The sequence below is a fragment of the Rhinolophus hipposideros genome, assembly GCF_964194185.1.
Source record: "Rhinolophus hipposideros genome assembly, chromosome: 19".
NCBI classification, from domain to species: Eukaryota; Metazoa; Chordata; class Mammalia; order Chiroptera; family Rhinolophidae; genus Rhinolophus; species Rhinolophus hipposideros.
This window is the reverse complement of record NC_138065.1, coordinates 12,723,518-12,744,783: the sequence shown is the minus strand read 5'-3', so window position 1 is coordinate 12,744,783 and position 21,266 is coordinate 12,723,518. Positions and strand designations below refer to the sequence as shown.

At 51.4% G+C, this 21,266-nt stretch overlaps 1 protein-coding gene across 7 annotated transcripts; it reads right to left on the bottom strand.

The window, feature by feature from the left end:
• Positions 1-7: 7 nt before the first annotated feature.
• Positions 8-20,294, bottom strand: DENND2D (DENN domain containing 2D). 7 transcript variants are annotated; one of them, XM_081080523.1, is made up of 12 exons: positions 20,124-20,294; positions 15,085-15,260; positions 14,135-14,247; positions 13,380-13,449; positions 12,601-12,678; positions 11,388-11,528; positions 10,049-10,197; positions 7,488-7,665; positions 4,422-4,463; positions 3,924-4,008; positions 3,343-3,582; positions 1,000-2,929 (listed from the first exon to the last, which is right to left on the bottom strand). In XM_081080523.1, the coding sequence occupies exons 1-12, from the start codon at positions 20,239-20,241 to the stop codon at positions 2,853-2,855; spliced, it is 1,467 nt and encodes a 488-aa protein (XP_080936649.1). In that variant the 5' UTR covers positions 20,242-20,294; the 3' UTR covers positions 1,000-2,852. The 7 variants fall into 7 exon arrangements, with proteins under 7 accessions (XP_080936651.1, XP_080936652.1, XP_080936649.1 ...); XM_081080524.1 differs by lacking the exon at positions 20,124-20,294 and adding an exon at positions 19,720-20,043; XM_081080529.1 differs by lacking the exon at positions 20,124-20,294 and adding an exon at positions 15,859-15,962.
• Between the last annotated feature and the right edge of the window lie 972 nt (positions 20,295-21,266).

Genomic DNA, 21,266 nt, shown 5'->3' with positions numbered 1-21,266 from the left:
TTTTTCTCAGTTTTATTCAGTGGAACGATAAACTAAGTTTTAATGTCATTTTTAAAACTTTAAGCAACATTTATTTGTTCTTTAATAAATAAGAAAATTCGGTCAGCTGTTATGTGTCCTTTGACCTTTCTATTTTATATCAACTGTTTAACTTAAAACAGGAAAGCCACTTAACTTAAAGTTAGTACTTAAAGCTTACTTTAACTTAAACAGGAAAGCTACGTTCATTTTCCGTCTTAATTACTTTTTTTGTTGTAGTTGTCACCCTTGAGATGAGTCTTTTAGGAATTTCCAACCCTTCCCCCAGTTTTCAGTAAGAGAAGCCTGGGCCTCTCTGGGAAATTATTGAAAGTCTGTACCCTCCTTTTCTGGCTACTCAATGTCTATACAGTAGGTCCTTGGATAATGTTTCATTCAAGTTATTTCATTATAACGTTGACAAGATGCCGTAGGAACTTAACTCTTGTTTCTATCAATTAGCCTGGGTAAAATTGGTTTCCTTCTACATTATGTTGCTTAAAGCTGCAGAACCTATTGATGGTGCTCAATGAAGACTTGCTGTACTACAGTTTGAAATGAGAACCAAGTATCTTCAGTAACTATAAACCAGATCTGTTTTCATTGTATATAGATAGTTCAGTTGTTCCCCAGAAGAGGGAGACGGCAAAAAATGCTTGAACTGTTGGCTAAATGAGGTATCTTGTTACTAGTTTTTATTTATGCCCGGTTTCCAGAATCCTGGATAAACAGTAGCTGTATTGCCCTGCCTGGCAGCCAGAACTCTTTCTTACACTTGGGGTTCCATCAGTCCCATGTAATCTGGTTTAGCATTGACAGTGAAACCTTTCATTCTTTACTAGACTATAGCAAGAGGGGAAATCTCTCATTACCTTTGCTTGCTAGCAACTTCTCCAGGATCTGGGGTAGGTGGAGAAGTGTGTACAGGAAAATACTAGGGCAGATCAAGTTTGAAAGCTAGGACAAAGTAGGAAAAAGAACGAAGGAGAAGGCTGTTTATTTGACACAATTGCATGTACTGTTTTATGTGATTATTACAATAGACACAGCAGATGGTTACTACTAACGGTGGAAATTGAGGTCTAGCGAGGCTGGGTGGCATGTAATGTCACATAGTTGCTACTTTTCTGAATGGGGACTAGAATCCAGATCTTTTGAGTCCTGGTCCAGTGTACTCTCCTACCCCACGCTAGGTATTAGTGGGCAAAAGCTATAAACCAAGATGCTAGAATCTTCTTCAGCACAAATGGAATCTGGCAAATGCTCAGCTGTTTGGTGTGTCCATCCTTCGCTCTAGATACTATCAGCACCATATTAAAGGTACATTTACAGTAAATCCCAGCTAGCCGTGATTCTTCTTGTGATCATATACCTGGTTAGGTATCAAAATCACCTTAAGAAGCTTTAAAAATACAGGTTCCCAGGCTCTATCTCTAGATATGATGTGGTAGGTTTGGGGTGGGGCCTCAAACTATTTTCATAAGCTTCCCAGTATTCCGGTCCTCGTTCTAAAACCTTTTGAGGTACAACTAGCTTTAGGAAACACTGCTATGAACTATCTAGAAAGATGCAGAGACTCTCAGAAGCTGTGAAGAGTTGCAGTGTAATTATGGGTAGCATGTCGACTGTGGGACACCTGCCACATGCAGTAGGTCTCCACCCCCAAAATGAAATCGCATTGGCTTTAATTCAGTTGGGTAACCTTGACCCCCTTGCTCCCCCTCCTAAAACATCTGTGTTCTTTGTACAGAACTCAGGGGCCTCTGAGGGCCACACTCACACGTTAAAAAGATGGAATTTTTGAAAGACAAGATATTCCTCCAAGTTTCCCGTCCCTTACAGTGTGTAAACAGAAGCTGTCTGTAGAGGGAAGCGGGACTCGTGACCACTAAGCAAATTCCTTTGGACTCGTAAAATGATGATTCTCTTTCCTCAAAGGGAAAAATGTCAATGCAGGGATCGCTCCACCTTGAGCTAAAGACTTGGACTGGGCTTCCCAAAATAACAGTGGGAAGTAGGATGTCTAAAACCGAAGGTTCCAAACTGGAAGTGACAGACAGACCTATTTACGGAAGCAAGGTAGTGTTCCCTGGCTTCCATTCAGTGAAACGCCTACCCTCCAGTTACCCCAGACTGCAAATGTTTCCTTCTGGCTAGCAGCCTTTTCCTCCGAGGATTCTGGAAAGCACACCTGGCTAGAGCCAGCAAGCACTGCCCTGTCCCCAGTGTCGCTGCTTGTACAGTACCTTTATCCTTCCTGTTAGACGTGGCGTGCTCACCCCTAGAGTGCTGCCACTCCACACAGCCCGAGTTCTGGGCCACTAGGACCAGGCCCTTTATTCCAGTTTATTCTACCCATTGCCTTGTTCTCCGCCCAGGGTGGAAGCCAAAGACACATAAACAAGAGTTTCATTTTTATTCTTATCCTCACATGTCCACAGACCCGTGTTATGTGGAGAGCCTGCGCCTTTGGGCCACACCTGCTCTCTCCGTGGAGGCCTTTTATATAATCATGGTTCCCGGGACAGGGCAGGTACGGCAACTTGTAAGTCTCTACAACACCTGTGCTACTATTCCGTGCTCTTTGTCACCTCTGCAGGAAATGCAGCTTTGAGCCCAGCTCTGAGCACAGAGGACGGAGCCTTCTAAAGTCTCGGGAAAGCTGATTCCAGGGACCCCAAACTCAAAACACCAGCTTGAAGCAAGACCTGGTTACCAAGACTTGGAGGGCAGCTGTGGGTTCCGGGGGCTGAGAGCTTCGCTGATCCTACCGTCCTGGCAGGGGACAAAGTCCAAAACTGGCCTGTAGGTCTAGTCACTCCATTCACCTCAGCTTATTTCACAGTCTTTTCCCTTGATTTCTTCTGTTTCTTCTGTTCCTCATATTCAAGTATTTTCCGTTGGAAATAGCCTGTGCGTTCAGATACAGGTATTAGAGGCACCTCATTTGGCCATGCCGACTGTGATGAACTCCGAGAAGGATCAGAAATATCCTCTGCTCCCCGTGCTCCCCTGCTACACCCCCACATTCCTTCCCCAGGATTCCCTGGCCCTCAGAGACCCCTGGAGATCTAAGTCTTCAGTTTGACCCCAAAGGAGGCCTGCTGGCTCCTAAATGGAGCAACTTCTATAAAGCCCAGGGGGCGTTTTCTTAGGCTTCAGGTTATTTCTTTCCAATTCCCTGATTCGATCACAGCTATCGTGTGGGCCTCTGCAGGGCAATGCTCTTTCCTTCCCACTCATCTGAGGGGTGAGGGCTGGCCACACCTGACTTGGGGGCAGTAGCCCCCCCTGGGCTTGATGATAGGGGCTTCGACTGCTTACCTGCAGGAGGGTTCTTGCTCTTCTCAGCTTCTTGGATGAAAAGGGAGAAGAGCTGTGTCTTCACAAACTTCTTCACGAACCTGCGGTTGGTCTTGGAGGTCAGAGCCTTACAGAAGGCCCGTTCTTGGAAGCGGCCTTGCCCACTGGCTTCCCGCTTGATATAGGAAGCATAGTGACCCACAGTCTTGACAAAGAACTGCACAAAAGGGCCTGAAACATGCTCGTTGATTTGTTCGGAAGCTGCAGGGGACATATAGAGGTCATCTCAGAGGGTAGTAGAAGATGACACTACCCACTCTTACCTCCTAGTGGCTGCCACTGCAGACTGAAAGCTCCAGGAAAGGGGGTGGGTTAGGGTTCAAAATTACTGATGGACTCATTAAAATGGGAGACTGGCTGTGCGTTCTCCACCACTGCTTAGGAAGAATAAATCTCACACTCAGACTTGCCCTAGAATCTAGGCATCTGGGACTGGCCCAGGACTGCTCAGTCGGGTTCATGTCAGTTCCGGAAGGGAATGGTTGGGAATGATGCCCTCAAGTTCTTTGGAGAACCCCAAATCAGAGTGACCTAGGACTTACTCTGTAACTCATTGATCCCCTGACCAAGAGAGCCTAAGATGTCATCCTGAAGCTTGGGTGGTAGGATGTCTTTTTCGTCGCCAACCTAGGAGAGGACAGTCAGCTCAGAGGTCAAGTAGTCAGGGCGGAGGTGTGAAGGGCAGTGTTAGCAGAAAGGAGGAGGACATACGTTCTGCACCCCTACTCCACCCCCAATTTAATAGGAGAGGAACAGGAGCGGTTTCTTGGTCTTCAGTTTGCCTCTAAGCATTAGCCAGTCTCTCTCCCCCTGTGGTGCCTGGTTTATACCCCTGCTCGAAAGGCACCAACACTGATTGCCTTGTTGTGAGGTCATCTGTGTCTTGGTCTTTAGTGGCTCCTTGAGAGAGGGGAGGTCTTATTAGCATGGGTTCTCACTCAACAAAAGCACTTAAGTTTGTTGAAATAAGTGGACAATGGATGAAACTAGAGTGATTGAGTTGGTGGTGGCCTGCAGGGGATTTGAACCCAGATACTCACTGACATTAAGAAGGTCCCTTCACAAAGATTCACCAACAGGACCTGAAATAAACACACAGAATGGCTTTGTCTCAGGAGGATTGACCATCTCCATTTATGCCAGTGGCTATACCTTTCAGCCCAAGTAGCAACAAAATCAGCATCTTTAATTCTCATTTCCTATCTGACACTCCTTTCTCACCATTCCGCTCTTTGGAAATCTCAGTTCTCTTTCTGGGGAAAGGGTCTGAGGGTGTAGGAAGGAGGTTAACGGAGAGAGAGAGAGAGAACTGGAATACGTATGGGGAAATCATAGCTGGTCACTCCCTTAATTAAACATTGAGTATAGTAATTGCTTCTATGTAGGGAACTAGTACATGGCACACACGATGTGTCTTTTGTACACTATTTAATCCTCCCAACAGTCCCATAGAGGCGGGTATTATCCCTATTTTGCAGGTGAGGAAACAGGTGTAAAGAAGTTGCTTGAGGTCATACTGCTAATAAACAGTGGAGCCAGCTCCCAAGCCTAGTGTGTGTCAGGCCTCAGAATTGTATCCCTCTGCTGATACTCACCTTTAACTCCCTCCCTCTCTGGCCAACTTTAGGACAGGGATGGACATCTCTTCATGCTTGCAACAGCTTTATGTGCAACTGCCTGGAAGTCTGTTCTAAAAACTCTCTCAGAGCTTTGGGCCTTCCCGCCGGAAACAGAGAGAGAAGGAAATGAGTCCAGGGTCAACAGGAAGAAGGAAGGAAAGACGGTGAGGAGACCCTGTGTCTACAGGTTGCAGGGGAGACAAGCAAGCACAGGGCTGGACTTTGGGGGCCTTGAGTTCTAGTACCAGCTCCCTCCCTGGCTGGGGGGGCCTTCAGTCTAAACCGAAGGTTACAAATGGGCAATCCTGCTGGTGGCACTCCAACCTGCAGCTCTGTTTCTTTGATCCTCAGAGCATTTTTCAATAATTGAATTAGTTTCTGGTATTTAAATTCAAAAATTTCACATAAAATTTGGATTTGTGGCTTCTCCTGATAACTTGGGGACTCTAACGCTGGTCCTCATTTTCAAGGACAACACTCAAGAGGGAACTGGGTGCAGCTGCCCCGCTGGGGCGGGGGATGGGGCATGTGCTCAACAGTTTGCCATAATCCCCCCAAAACCTGTGTTGGTCACTGAAATGCCTCCTGGGCTCCTCCTTTCAGTTTGGACCCTTGGTCTTGACAATAGCATGAATGATCCCTCCATGCTCCCTTCTTCCAAATAAAAGGAAAGAGAGGGACTGGAAAGTGTGCCAAAAGCAGGCACTGTAATTATCCATCATCAGGGGAGAAAAGCTGAACTAGTCCAGGCCTGAAACCACTTGTATACATCGGCTCAGATGCCTTCACTCAGGGAAGGCTGTTTGTTCGGGGTGGGGGTTGGGAGGTAAGTGAGCGTGAAGAATTTTTTTGCAAAGTCATTTCTAAAAATCTTTCTAATATTTGGATATATTACTGTCTGTCTAGTAATCGCTTCCAGAGAGTTTATGTGGGGAGTCAGGGAGCACCCCCGACTACCACGCTGGCCCTCCCTATACCATTTTTACAGAGCAGCTGCTGAGGAAGTAAGCAGGCCAAGCCTCTTGGACGGTAGGAGCTGCAGTATTGCTGGCCTTGGGGTGTCTTCCCGCCTGGCCATCAGAGGGAGGAGTTGGAGCTGCAGTGTCAGGAAGTTTCATAACTTCTGGAGTTGGGACATTTTAAGTCTTATTGCTAAACACGGGGCTGATACTCTGTCCCAGTTAGTCACAGGGCGAAGGCTCGTTCAAAGGGCATGTGTACTCAGCAGTTCTGAGGTCTGGGAAGGCCAGGACGCAAGGACGGGAAACACTTCTTTCCTTCCCAGCAACACTGTGTAAGAAGGGCTTTGGTTCTCCCTGTGTGCTGGGTTCCATCATGGCCTGTGTGGCCTTGGAAATGTCAATTGAGTTCTCTGGACCTCAGGTATTTCTTAGGTAAATGGAGGAAATCCTGCCACTAGGGCTGGTTCCATGCCTCTTTAGTAGTTTTTTTCTAGCCTCTCCCCTTGGTTGGCCCTTTGTCTGCACAGAGGGAGTCAATGGTTAATCAGGGCAGACATACATACCTAACTACTGTGTTTCCCCGAAAATAAGACCTAACTGGACAATCAGCTCTAATGCGTCTTTTGGAGCAAAAATTAATGTAAGACCTGGTCTTATTTTACTATAATATAAGACCAGGTATAATATAACATAACATATATATAATTAATATAATTAATATAATATAATACCTGGTCTTATATTAATTTTTGCTCCAAAAGACGCATTAGAGCTGATTGTATGGCTAGGTCTTATTTTCGGAGAAACAGGGTAGCTCTTCTCACTTGAGATTACAGTAACATGCTATCTCTTGAAAGTTCCTACTAAAGTGCTAAGCAGAGCACATGTTCTGAGTTGTTATTCCAAGACTGAAGATAGATTTATGCTATGAATGCCCATTTTCACCACTGAGCCCTTTGGTGTGTCTGGGGCACTGCCAAGAAATAGGAAGCTGACAAAATCAAAGCGCTATATCCCCAACAGCCAACTGAGCTCTGAGCTAATCAGAAAGATGACTTTTGCTACAAAAATCTGTACTTTCAAGACTCATCGTTTTTGGGAGGGCTACATTAGTTAGCTCACATCCAAGGAATGTGAATGAATTCCAATAGGGTGTGTGTTGTATAGACCAGTTGTGCTCATCCATTCAGATGCAACACGGGACACCCCGAAGCCTACTCATTGGGACCAACAGGATTAGCACAGCAGATGATCCCTAAATAAGCAAAGTGCTGCCCCTGAAGCCCAGAGGGAACTCCTTCAGGAGTAGGGAGCTGTGTCAGGCACCAGGGTGGGCGCTTTCGACAGGTGAGTTCCCCTCGAACCCCGAGGAACTGGACACTGTCATCCCCCTCTTACAGACGAAGCAGCTCAGGCCTAGAGCAGTGAAAGCCCCGAATCATACAGCTGTTGTTAGTAGCAGAGCTGGGCTCCCAATCCAGCTCTGTCTGGCTCCAAATTCTGCCCCCTTGCTGCTGCGCCATACCTCTTCCATGGGGCTGTCCATAACTTCCTGCCGAAAACGCATTTGTACTCCAACCATGAAGGGAGTGGGGCAGCAGACAGTGGCCAGCAGGCTCTCGGGGACAACAGGGATGTAGGTGTGTGCCCAGCTGAAGGGGTAGAGCAGCGCGGCGGCAGCGTGGATGCACTGAGACAGGGTGCTGGGGACAGGGCACAGAGAACGAGAGTCAGAGAGGCCTCCCGTGCCTGCACCCTGGCACCCACAGCAGCTGCTGCTACGACTGCTGCCTGTGCAGACACACATACACACACACACACACACACACACACACACACACACACACACACGCCAAGTCTGGGGCCACGCTGCTCACAGAGCTGTCTCCTCCTCGCAGCTGGGAGAGGAGGGGCAGAAACCAGCAGAGGCTGAGGCTCCTCCTATCATCCAGGATGGGGCCTCTCTTTGATCCTCCTGACCCAGTTAGTCTTCTCAACTCACTACTGGCTAAAAATACAAGTGGCTCTACGGAGAGGAGGGAAGAAGAAATGCCTTGACTCAAACACATCACTGACTGAGCTCCTCTGGGCTAAGGATACCAGGAAGTGTGAGACACTGACCCTGCGTTTAAGGAACTCACAGCGTAGCCAGGGAGACAAACACATAAACATTGGGGTGCAGCAGAGAGGGGAAGCCTTTTTTTTCATTCTTATGTCTATCCACACTCCAGCCCAGTCTTTACTGCTCATGGCTCCTTCTGGCCATGGAAGGTTATTGAAAGTTACCAGGTTGGTGCCTGAGTTAGCCTGGGAAATTCCTACATTCCAGGAACCTCTGGCCGGCAATTCCTACCCGGAAAGTCCCACAGAGGTGGCCCGGCTACCCTTTCCAGTGAAGCACCCCTGTGTAATTATTGCCTAAGTCGCAACTCAGGCCCCACTCCTCACCCATCCCTCCACACACACACAACCCCGCCTTCTGTCTTCTTTATTCTCTACTTGATTTCATGGCTCTTCATGTCTCCATGTTGCCCCAAAACCACGGCCAATAAAAACACAGATGTGGAAATCTTGTTCCAATTCTTGGTATCAAGCTATCACTTCCTGAGAAAGATTGAGAGTCAAGCCAAGGCTGACTGGAAGTCCCCTCCTTGCCAGTGCTTCAGGGATCTGATAAACTCGGGGTGGGAAGGAAGTGGGGAGTGGTGGGATCTCCCTGGAGAACTTGAATGCCTGAGAGGTAAGTCCTGCCAGCCTTTGCCCGTGTCCAGACCATCTGACTCCTGGAATCACCTTCACTTTCTAAGCTCTGATCTTCGGGGGAAAGGCCAGAATCCCAGCTCCAACTACCCGGAAACTTCTCATTTCCCAACAGGGCTGAGAGTGGAAGAGCTATTTCCATAGCCAAAGATTACACCACTTCCCTCAAGGGTTATCCCACAACTAGTGCCTTTTTGTTGCCACTGGTTTTTATAAGACTTTCAGTGCACAGACCCCACTCCCGGCCCAAGCTTCCTCTCCTCTAAAACCCATGACATTCACCTGACCCTCTGGCCTAACATTTGGATCCCTAGCCTCTTTTTCTTCTTCTTCTACTTCCCTAAAATGTAGAACCAGGGTTGTCAGCCCAATATCATCAGCTTCCTCCTGCCCCACATGTGAATAGAAGGCCAACCTCCCACTGTTTTACAATAGTTTTTTTCCTTCTCCATTCTGTCACGTTTCCCCATGTCTTTCTCAGACTCAACGCCCCCAAGAGGTACAGCCCAAGACATGACGGTACCCTGCTTCTACTCAACACAGAGATATACTCAACTGTCAGCTTATTGTAAAGAAGAACCTCCAGCATTTACCAACATGTGCTTGGCAGGGTGCTACGGGCCTAATGTGAACTATTTCACTGAGTCCTCCCCACAGCCTTATGAGGTAGGTACAATCATTTTCTTCATTTTACAGATGAGGAGATCATAACTTCAAGAAGAAACTAACCGAAGGGGAACCACAGAGCTAAAGATGGAAGAACAGGCCTTGAAGCTCATTCTGCCGATTTCAACACCCCTGGTTTCGACCAGTACAGAGTTCTGCATCTCCTCAGGTCAAAGACCATGTCTTGTTTGTACCTTCCTGATGCTTGCCATCTGGCAAACAGGTGATACACCATAAATGTTTGTTGAACGAGGGAATAAATGGATAGATGAGATGTGTTTGCCATTGAGGATGATGGGCCTGACCTCCATACCACTGTAGACCTTCCTGCCCTGTTGCCGCCCTCCTCTCCTCCCTCAGCCTTTCAAGAGCAGAATCATATCTGCACCTCCCCTAACTGGTCTGTCCCAGGAACACGTCATGCCCTTCTTCGAGCTGAATCAGAAACCTTCTTCAGGCTTAGGCAGAAATCAAGTTTGGAGGCAGAAGCGGGGGAATTCTATCAGCTGTTTCTCGAGGCTTAGTGCAGTTCAAGAGCTGGAGGCAGAAGGGTGAGCGCACGGGTCCTACAGCCTGATTTCCGGGGAGGCCCCACCGGCTGTTCCCTTGAACCCAGAGATGCCAGTTGGGTCAGGTAAGCGGCTCAGTGGCTGGACCCACCTGAGACCTTCTGCCAGGAAGATGATTCTTCTCTCCAGCACTGCAGAGGCAAAGATCTGGAGAATCTGTTCGAAACTGAGACAGTGCAACAGAGAAGTAAAATCCACGTGTTCTAGGTGGGAGTCCAGGGGCCGCGTCAGTGAGATGAACTGTGGGGAAAGCAGAGGGGGAGGGTGTCACCACACGGACACGTCCTGCAGACCCCAGAACGCCCAGCACCTGCCAGCATCCACTCCCTTCTGCCCCGAGGAGTGAATCTGATCCTGTGTCTCCCCATCGGTGCTTTCCCTCTGCTTGGGGATAACACTGGTGTTGCCATCTCTAGCAAGGTGCTGTCTGCCTCGCTGCCCTCACTGAGCACACCCACCTCCCACGGCACGCTTCACCACAGCACCTCCTTCCTGTTCCCTGAGCATGTCACACGCCTTCCTGCCTGAGGTCCTTCACAGGTTAGCCCCTCCCCCAGACTGCTCTGCTCCCTTCGGTCTCATCCTCCTTCCAGTCTCAGAGGCCTTCCTTGGCCACCTAATACGATAGGTGTTTTCTGTCATTTCTCAGGTAGCTTCCCGGTTTTATTCCCTTTCATCACAATCATACGATTTTTAATTATACATTTATTTGTCTGTCTCCTTATTGAACAGCTGTCTCCCCCACTAGACTTTTAGCTCCATGAGGTCAGGGACCCCATTCATTTTATTCACCACTTTATAGCCAGAAAATAGTAAAGCTTGGTGCCCAGCAAGCATTCCATGCTTATTTTTTGAGTAAGTGAAAAAGCCTAGCCCCTCCCCTTGTTTTTATATGGGGCAGCCAAGGTTCAAAGGGACACACAGATTGCCCAGAGAACCAGGGGTCACACTGGAACTCTTAAAACAATGTACTAACTGCTACTTTGTTTAAAACCACGGCATCTCGTGGGGCATGGGAGGGGACTTCGGGTGGGTTTGGGTGATAAGAAATAGATGGATGGAGGCCATAGGTACAGATATGGACCGACACAGGAGGATGAGGTGGGGTGTGGGGGAAAGTGGCAGTTTGGGGGCTGGGGATAAAGTCCAGTCTAGCACCAGGAACCTCAGCTTATGTGGTTTACTGATGAGAAATAAAAGTCTTGGTGGCTTGAACAGTGAGTGACTAGGTCCTTGTAAGCATAAGTTTGGGAGGATCAGAAAATTTGGGTTTGATTTTCAACTCTGTCACTAATTCAAGCCAAGACCCGGTCTGTGCCTGGCTCAGTTTCTGGGTATGTTAACCCAGTGACTAGAAGGGCGGTGAGGAGGGTACCACAGGGGCCTGCACCCTCCGGCCAGGGAGGCTCTTCCCCATCCTGCTAACCCACCTCAGTGCCCGAGTCGGGGATGAAGCTCTTGAGGGTGACAGTCTTCCCAGGAGCAGGGAAGGCCGCCTCTCGGAGGCCCTGCATGAACGGGTAAATGACCGCCATGGAAATCTGATGCCTCTTCTCCACTTCATCCAGGATCTGCATGGAAAAGGACCACGGGGAGCATGCTTAAAGGGAGGGTGGCAGAGACCCCTGTGTGAGGCTCCCGCACTGGTCCAGCCAACCTCATGGTATCTTCTAGGCCCCTCCACCAGCTGGTTCTCTCTCCTCCCTAGCAGACCCATCTGCTGCCTGTCTCTGGCTTTCTCCTAGCCTTCTTTTCATCTTCTCTCTACCCATCCATATTCCTCCCTTCTCCTAACACCAACATAAACTAAATACCTTCCCCAGGAAGTCATCCCAGAGTACACCCCTCATCCATGATGGTCCATGTTCACTGGTTGGAATGGGAGCCTAGAAGGCTGGGCCGCTTGGGTGCCACTCTGCCGTCCAACTTCCACTGATGACTCCCCAGGACCAGAGCCTGCCTCCGACCCTTGGAACCCTGCCCAGATAACACATCACCCAAGCAAAGGCTGATGGAGTTGCCTGACTTTGCCCTCCAAGGGGCCTGCTGGGGGCAGAGCACACTGAAGCCCTTTCATGGCCACCGGTTCTTAGGGACTCCTCTCTGATCCCAACCCAGATGGACTGGCTCTCAGGTGAGCTCCAGCACAAGTCCTAGAGGCCTGAGCATCCCTTCCACCCTGGAAGGAGTCGGAGGAAGTCCAACATTGTATAACAATTGTGTTTCTTCTCTGTTCTGTCTTTCTCACAGATCACCTCACTTGAGCCTCACACCAACCTGTGAGATAGGAAGGTGCGGGATCATTATATACATTTGACAGACGGGGACCCGGAAACGTGTGATGCCTAACGTGGGGCCCCTCCTACGGTCCTGTTCCAGCTGCTTCCTCACCTGACTGGAGGGGGAGCAGTGGACTCTCAGCAGGGGAGACGGTCCCCAAGGTTCAGTTCCCATTTTTCTCTAAAATCAAGTCGAGCTCAAGCCCTGTCTGCCTCAGTGCTCCCACATGTGCCTCTGCTGACCCCGGCTGTGAGGGAGGAGCTCCACCAAGGGCTCAGGGAACACAGGCAGGGCTGGCAGCCAGGCAAACCTGGGAGCCAAACAGGCCTGACAGGCCCCTGCGGAATCCGGTCCCACCCCTACCTTGGAGAACAGGCCGAAGCAGCCGGTGCAGCTGATGATGCAGTATACCTTGGGAAGGCGAGGCCCAGGGCCGGCGGGCTGCGGGACAGAGAGCTTCCTTCAGTGCTGCCGCCTCCCAGAGCCGTTACCCAGCTGGGGCTGATGGGGACCGAGGCTGCTGTCTGGGGCTGGGGGCTCTTGGTGACAGGTGGGCTGCATGGAGAAAGGCCTGCTGCTCAGAGGACAAGCAGCAGGGAGGACAGACTGGCCACCGATGTGACAAGAAGATGGCCTTAAGGGAGCTGGTGGGCTCACTGGCAGCACCAATACCATCTGCCGTCAGCAAAGAGAGGGGAAGGGGCAAGTATATTGCAGCGATGAGGAAATGGCTTTGGAGGAGAGCACTGTGAAAGTGACTCAGGCGGTGCTGAGAGCCAAGAACAGTTGTTCACATCTCAATCCATGCTCGGGGAGGCTCCCGGGGCCATGGCACCGAGGCCTGGATAGAGAAGGTGGAGAAGATCAGGTTGGCGCCTCCCACAGAGCGGAGCTGTTGAAAGCTGGGCTGACAAAGGCCAAAGCGTGGCCAGCAGAGGTCCCCTGGGTGGGCGAGGAGAGGCGTGTGCCCGGTTCTTGTGGGGTTGCACAGGGCATTAACATGGCTGCTGCTGCTGGGCTGTGCTTTCTCTACAACCACCCCTGCCAGGGAGCCTGGACTTTTGCAGCTGAGGCTTGAGCAAGCCCAGATGTGGAGCCGATCGGGCTGCAGAGAGGAGGGGGCAGTTCTGAGCGGCACAGACCAAGAGACGCCTGCAGTATCCAATCTTCCTGCTCCCATCCACATTGGTCAGGACGAAGGAGAAGGTCTCCCTGAGGAAGAGCAGACGTGATTTGCATTTGCTCACTAGACTCTAAACCAGGAAGGTTGTCAACATCAGGGGTGTGCAGAGGGGGGTGAAGAGGACAAAGGGAGCTGCTGCTCAGTCAGTCACGAGAGTAATAATGTCATTTATTGAGTGCACATTGGTGTCAAGCCCCACATGCATCATCTCAGTTAATTCTCAGAACAACCCTTTGAAGTAGGTTCCAGTATTATCCCTACTTCAAAGAGGTAAGAACTGAGGCTGAGAGCACGTGTCTCTCTCTATCCAAGGTCATTCAACTCCTAAGTAGTAAAGCCAACATTCAAACTCAGGCAGTCAAACTCCAGGGCTCATGCTGTAAGGGTCTTCTCCATGTCACCTTCTTAGAGGCCAGGGGCCAGCTTCTAAGGCCAGCTTCTGCCAGGGGCAGAGTCAAAACACAGGAACGGTCACTTCTAGCACCGGGGAGAGAGTCTCGCCCTTCTCTGCACAGAGACAACTGGTCAACTCAGTAAGCTAAGATCCTTGGCCTTGTGGGCCCCCAGGCAACATGTTTATAATAAATCCATTGCATCCCTCCCCATCAGGAGGAAAGCTGGCAAGAAATCAGCGTGCACACCAAGTGGGGTGTGCTCGGGAACCCCATGGCTCCCACGGTCCCTTCTCCCCCGGTCCCAGGGTCCAGAGGTTACCTGGGATACTCAGTGAGTGGTGCCCACTCATTCCCATCTGGGAAGCAAAACAAGGGGATGGCATTGAGCAGCCGCTCCTCCTCCTCCTGTTGGCCCCGAAGCAGGTTCTCCCGCTATAAGAAACAGGAAAAGAGGCGAGTGGATGGTGCAGGTAAGGGCCAGAGGGCTGGCACACTTCCACTGGGGCCCCAAAGCCATCTGAGAATCAGCTTTTCCACTGGCCTGGGCTCAAAGCTGCCTCTGCCTGTCACTCTGTACACGGACTGCACCCTGCGTCTGGCGGGAACGACCCCCCAAAGCTGAAACAGTCCTTCCTGGGCCAAGTCTACATGAATCTGGATTAAGCTTGAGTGCCCTGAGGATCTACATAGTCAGGAAGGGGGCCAGGGCCCCACTGAATACAGAAAGAACCAGAGACGGCGCGGCTGCCAGCGAGGACCACGTCAGTCAGGTACCACATCAGAGAAGAGAAGCGGCAGCTCAGCAGCTGCACCTTCAGGGTTAACGAGAAGGATGTCCTATCTCCACCCGGTCACCCAATACAGGAGCAGACCAGGAACCTGACACACGGCTGTGGCCACAGGCTGAGCCTAGCCACCAGCTGTGTGCCTGCCCACCCTCTCCTTCCCACCTGTCCCTGAGATGGGGTTCCAGAAAGGTAAGCTTTCTACAGAGAAGGGTGACTGGCAGTGTAATCTGGAAGCATGAGGAGGTGCCTAAAGGGGCAGAAGAACTAGCCTCGTTTCCCAGCTAGGGAGCCTAGGTCAGCTCCTCACAAAGAAGCCAGACCTAGATTCTGGGGGTGATATCAGAACCCAGGGCTGGGCCTGCAGGGAACAGAGCGGTGAGCTCAGGGCAGCTCCAGACTCAAGCCCTGGCAAGGTGGGGAGCGGGAGAGGGCACCCCGCCCGCCTCTCAAACATCCTCCTGCCTCCTCCTTCAGTCCTTACCTTGGGAAACTGGTAGGTGATCGTGGGTTCATAATCCTCCCCAGACCGCTTTTTCTTTAAGGAAACCACGAGGAGATATTCAAAGAAATGCTGTCCTCCGGCAAAGCTGGAGAGGCAGTGCTCCCGGGCCCTTTCTGGTTCCTTTACAGCTTCCCCTGGATTGTCCTGGGCAGACCCTGAAACCATGACACAGGGCCCACTCAGTGTCCCTTTGATCTGTGCCCTGCGTGGACTCTGCGAGGCCCCAGGCAACTTCCACACCTCAAGGCCACGCTGCCAACGTGGAGGTCCCTGGAGCTTACCCAGGATCTCAGGTCCTGGAACAGGACTGGAGCCAACTGGGCAGTTTCCATGCCTGCCCTGGGGAACGTGAAACCATGGGGAGCCAAGAGAACAAAAGAAACCACTTATCTGGAAGCCAAGGAAATGTACTGGGGAGGCCACATGGCAGGTCACACGGCCGGGGGTACCACAGAGACTCTGCCTACCCACAGGGTGCCCAGGGCAGTACCTGAAACAGTATGCCCTGGCTAGACCTGTACTCACTAAGTCAGAATAGGCGCAAGGGCCATGTGGCTGTGACCACACCAACCTCCACAGAGGGCATGACCGGATCTAAGAACCGGCAGGGGAAATCTCCCAGGCCTGTCACATGGGGGACGAAGTGGAGGTCAAGATATAAAAGGAAGAAGAGAAAGAAGCATTTCAAGGAAGAGACATCCGCATCAAAGAGAGTCACCCTGGAAAAAAGGCAATGGGTAATCCAGTGCAGACCTGCTCGGAGCCGAGGCAGCCGTTTCCGGAACAATCTGCGCATCCCGCCTACCACTTGTCCTTCCATCTTTTGGGGCCTGCGGGGCATGGAGCACTGCCCTTTCCTCCAACACAGACTGGCTACAGAAAGCCTGAGAAAGGGGCTGCTGCTTCCGTGTCCAACCACAACTCTATGAAGCCAAGCCCGACGCTGTCTTCCAAGTAGGGGAGAGCAGTTTCCATCCTGTGTACCCAATGGTTGAGCAAGAAGGATGTGACAGGACCCAGGAAGGTGGCAGAATGCCCGCAGAGGCAGCATCCTGGCACTGCAGCTTAGACCTCAGCTCCTCCCAAGAGCCCCAGGGCGTGGTGAGACAAAAGGTCGTGAACAAACACCTTCAAGGCCCAGCTGCTTCTGGGCTAAGGGCTTTGAATTCTGAGCTGCAGATCATACAACGGGTTGATTACAAACCTCAGGAAAGTGAAGAACTCATCAAACTGTGGGTACCGGAACCTCCCTGGTCCCAAGACAGGAATCTTATATCCCCATAACTTTGATTCTCGACCTTTCACGTCTCAACCTGGTCAACAGCAGCAAAAACCCCCTGCACGGCCACTTGCCGCACACTGGAACTTGCACAGGACCAGCACACCCCACAGCCACGATGCCTCTGCCTTCCCGGATGAAGATCAATAGACTTGGCCCATTCACGATCGAATAGGAGAAATTATTCTAGCAAGAGGGAATCTTAGAAATCAAGACGAACCTAAAGCCTCCTGGCCCGCTGGTGAAATAGTGAGCACAGTTTGTCTCTGAGCTGGAGAGGTCCTGATAGTTCAGCAGAACTACCAGGGTGTATCTCTCACCCCTGCGATATGTCCTAACACAGACTTCTCTCACTGGGACCTGTTCCAGGGCTCCAGCGAAGAATCCCTTTTGCAAATAGGAAGCACTGACTCAAGACATTCTCTTCTCCCTGGCCTGCAGTAAGGGGCTGGTTGCAGCAGCCTGAGAGTCACTCAATGGCAGCGGAAAGCATCTGGGTGATCTCCACCCCACCCCCACTCCTGTGAGTCTTTTTCAGCCACATCAGCAGATCTGCCCAAGCTAAAAGCAGAGCAGCTGGCTCCTGGGGCTCTAGTGGTGTCTAGAGGCTGTTTCTGGAGGCTGGGGAAGAGAGAAAGAATAGCAATACATTAACTAGGTAGGATTCTCACTCGAGTGAATAAATCCACAGGGTAAGAGAGAAGGCTATGAAACTGTGCCTGAGGAGCCAGGAGGCAAAAGAGTTTGGTGCCAGCATTTGCACTCCTGCAAAGAATTGGTAGCCCTCTGGAAGAAAGTGGGGTGCTGGAGTAGAGGAAATGGCTGCCTTGCTCTTAAGAACTTCAGATCCTACTTTCGTGAGACTAGTAAAAGCCAGCACTCCGTGGCCCAGCCAGGACTCCTGGGGAGAAGCCCCATCACAGTAACTAAGGATGTTATGAATGCTATAATGATGAGAACACTAGGGGCTGTCACCACGCTCATTTGCAACCTGCAGAGGTTTGTTACACGATCCTTACCACCTGTCTGAGGAACAAGCATCTTCCTAATACAGATGGGGAAATTGAGGCACAAAGTAATTCAGGGTTATTAACAGAATCTGTTGAGGGTGGGAATTATGAGATTTCTCAGCCATGCTCCTGCCTTCTGGATGCAGTACACACCAAACAGCCCACAAATGTGGGAAGTCTCCTGTGTGCAAAGGGCTTTGAGAACCAAAATCCTTTCACTGGCCATTCCAGAACCTCAGGAAATTATTCCTTTTCCCCAAATCCTTTGAGTTGCAATTCACAGCCCATTTCCTCCTGCTTTTGAATCAGAAGAGCCAAGAGAACAGCAAAACTCACAAACTCAAACAAAATTAAGTTACTAGACATTTGAGCTGAGGCCCAAGAAATCCAGAAAAAAATTGCTTTCTCCTGCCTTTCAAAGGGGATTCTCAGCAGAAGAGAAAACATCCATCACACACACATATTTCATATAGGTCACCTCATTTAATCCCCAGTGCCCTAGAAAGGAATTATTATCCTGAGTGTTTAGTTGAGGAGGGAGCCACCCTTTCTAAGGAAGCCAGCAGTCTGGTTACACTCGTTCCTCCACCAGGAAGCTCCTCCCACAGCCACCTGAGGAAAGTCCCAGACGGGGCTAGAATATAGGTGAGGGGAGTTTCTGGAACCTGGATCTGCAAGCTGGCCCTTCCTCTTCTAGCTCAGCTGCTGTCAACCTGGGACCACCACCACTGCCACTCCTCCCCACTAGGATGATTTATGTGTGTGTGTGTGGGGGGGGGTGTGGGTGTGTGTGTACACACACCCCCTCCTACGCCACATTTGCCCTATGGTCAAAAGGGCAAAAGAAGGAGTAGGAATGCTCCAGGAAGGTGGAGGACAGATGGAAGGTATGGAATATGAGGAGGGCACACTCTCCTGACCTGACAGGTGCCAGACCTCAGGACAGGTAGTACTAGCTGCTCATCTTCCAGTTCCTCAGGGACCAGGAAGCTCCTCCAGGCACAGTTATCAGCCTGGTTTGGGGCCAGAGTGGGTGGGAACAACTGGAATGTCCCTTTCGAGTTGCAGGAACAAACCCCTGCCATTCACAAGGATTTCTCAGGGTTGGGGGAGACCAGGAAAGACCAGGTCAGTGCTCTCCAGAGAAGAGAGGACACCAGCTCCACCCTGCATTCTGCTCCAGCCACTGCACAGGCCCAGGCCTCTGAACCCACCAGAGGTCTCTGACCTCTTTGCTTTGGTGGGATGGAATGACCAAATACTGGAACCCCATGTTTAAGGAGAACAGCAATGGCTGGGGGTGGAGGACAGGGGTGATGGCAGAAGAAGCACTGATCTCATCCTCAGGTCTCCCCAACTCTGGGGCCAGTAGTGGGTGGGGGTGGGGGGTCTCACTCAATCTATTAACTTGCCAGTGTTAGAAGGGGTGGACTGTCTGTGAATGACCCCTGCTTACTTTTTCCATTGGCTCCTTTCTCATCAGAAGGTGGGACCAATGAGCAAAGTAACTGAGGGTTATGCTCAGAGGCCACAGGACTGGCTAGTGATAAGTAGCAATAAATGTTTGTTGAATGAATTAAAAAACGAACAAATTCCTAATTGTCTTCCTTCCAAAGCCCAGTGCCCCTACTAAGAGAGGAAACAAATATTAACTTCTAATATAATCCCCATAACCCTGGACAGGGAGGAATTCGAATTCTCACTTCAGTGAGGGGGGCGTTAAGAGAGGCGTGACTTGGGTGGTTCACACACTAAGGAAGCAGCTGACCAGGCGCCACCCCAGCTCTTCTGGTGACCACACTCTCCAGGGCCACTTAATGTCCTTGGGGGGGGTTGGTAAGTCGTCAGGAAGACCAGCTTTTCTGGCTTGTGGCTAGTTGCACCACAGGGTCGAGTGCTGGGGGCTGATCCCCGCGGGGTGGGAGGGAGTAGGGCGGGGCGACGGGCACCCCGGGCCGAGGCAGGGTCTCCCGGAGGACGGTCCAGGCACCCTGCGGTTGCACCACAAGCTTCCTGGCTGGAAGTACACGTGGCCCCGGGGCCCCACAAACGTTTCCTGTGCCCGGCTGCCTCACCCCCACCCTCGCTGACCTGGCCACTCATCTGACCTTGGACACCGTCCCCACCTCGTCCTGTCCACCCCTACCTGCGCCGGTCTCCCCTCACCTGAGCCCTGCCCCGCCCTCCCCAATGCCCCGCGGACTTCTCGGGATCCCGACCCTCCGCGCCGCCCTCCCCGGCCCCCGCGACGGTCAGCCTCCTGTCCTGGCCCCGCTCTCCGCGCTGTGGCCGCACTCTTGCCCCACGCCCGGGCCCGACACTAACCCCCACGGCCACGCTTCAGTCTCAGGCTGGCTCGGAGGCGGCGGCCGAGTCCATCCATGGCCCCTCCAGAACCCGGCGCGGCTCCCACGTCCGTGCCGGCCCCGCCCCCCGATGCCCGACCTCCGCGGGCCCGACACTTTCACTTTCACGCGGGGGGTGGCAGAGGGAACCCGCCCGGGGCGGGGCGGCACACCTTCCGGACTCGGCCCAACCCCCGGCGCACCTGGGCGGGTCCGCTCTTTGCTCAGCCCCGGCGGGCGCCTGGAGGTGACAGAGGGCGCTCCAGGCGCGTCCGGGAGGAGCGGCGCCACCTCCCCCACCCTCCGGGAGGCGCCCCAGGAAGCTTGCCTTTCCGAACCCCACGGTCTCCGAACGCACGGGATCCTCTCGAAGTCACCCCCTACCTCCGTGGCACTGGCTGGGAGTGTCCTGTGGGTCCCGGCGCACCTTCCAGGTGGCTGCGGACTTAGCGCAGAAGGGGACGGAGTTTTCAGAGTGGTCACACCTTTCCAACCCCTCCATCTCTGCTCCCGCAACCGCCTTAGCTTCTGACCATTTCCAGGTCTTTTGCCAAGAGTCCTTCCCCCCGCGGGGCACGTGTGCCTGCCTTACTCTATTCCCTGTTCCACTTCCTCCAGCGAACCAAGGGGAACTGAGCCATATGGGCTCCTGAGCAGGGACTGGACATACGGCCTAGGGTCCCGACCCTGCGTTCAGTCCAGCGTGTTGTTTTCCTTTTTAATTTGTTGGGTACTATTGATTAACGACATAAATTTCAGGTGCACAACTGTGTAAGTCTACATTTGTATGTACTCTCTAGTGCGCTCACCCCTGGAGGAAGTCTAGTGTCTCCTTCCTTCACCATGTATTGGACCCCTTTACCCTCTTTTTCCTCCCCCATACCCCTTTTCCCCTCCGGTAACCACCCTTCTGTTGTCTGTGTCTATGAATTTGGTGTTTTTGTTTGTTTTATCCTTCAACAGATGATTGCATAAAGATGTGGCACATATATACTGTCGAATACCACACAGCCGTGATAAAGATGAAATCATGCCATTTAGGACAACATGGATGGATCTTGAGAGTATTATGCTAAGTGAAATAAGTCAGATGGAAAAGGGCAAGAACTGTATGATTGCACTGATATGTGGGATAGAAACAAAAAGCAACATATTGTCCAGCGTGTTCTTGGGCAGATGAGCATAATGGGGATAAACTCTGCCCTGACCCCAACAGAGATGTGAAAATTAAGGAACAGAAAGTTCTTTCTAAACTCTTATGTGATTCAAATTCAAGGGGTGATGATGATGACGATGATGATGATGACAGTTGCAGCTATCCACACTTCCTGTTTCTTAATCCCAAAGCTCAGTACAGCCTTTCTGCTCCCTCTCCACCCTTCTCTCTTTCACTGGCTTCCAAACATGCCCAGACTTCAAGCTTCAGTTGCCAGGCATGAATATTTGCATCTGATAAGCCTCACGTGCTCCCTAGGGATCTGCCCTGGTTCCCCTCCCCCGCTCAGGCATCGGTAGAATAGGAAGGGT

What these genes read in the sequence shown, in the direction of transcription:
- DENND2D (XM_081080523.1), bottom strand. Translation starts at nt 20,241, where the DNA reads ATGGAGGGGTTGGAAAGGTGTGACCACTCTGAAAACTCCGTCCCCTTC. An exon ending in GCTTCGGCCTGTTCTCCAAG is followed by an intron (nt 11,529 to 12,600) that starts GTAGGGGTGGGA and finishes TTTTCCATGCAG; the next exon opens with ATCCTGGATGAAGTGGAGAA. An exon ending in TCCCCGACTCGGGCACTGAG is followed by an intron (nt 10,198 to 11,387) that starts GTGGGTTAGCAG and finishes CTTTCCCCACAG; the next exon opens with TTCATCTCACTGACGCGGCC.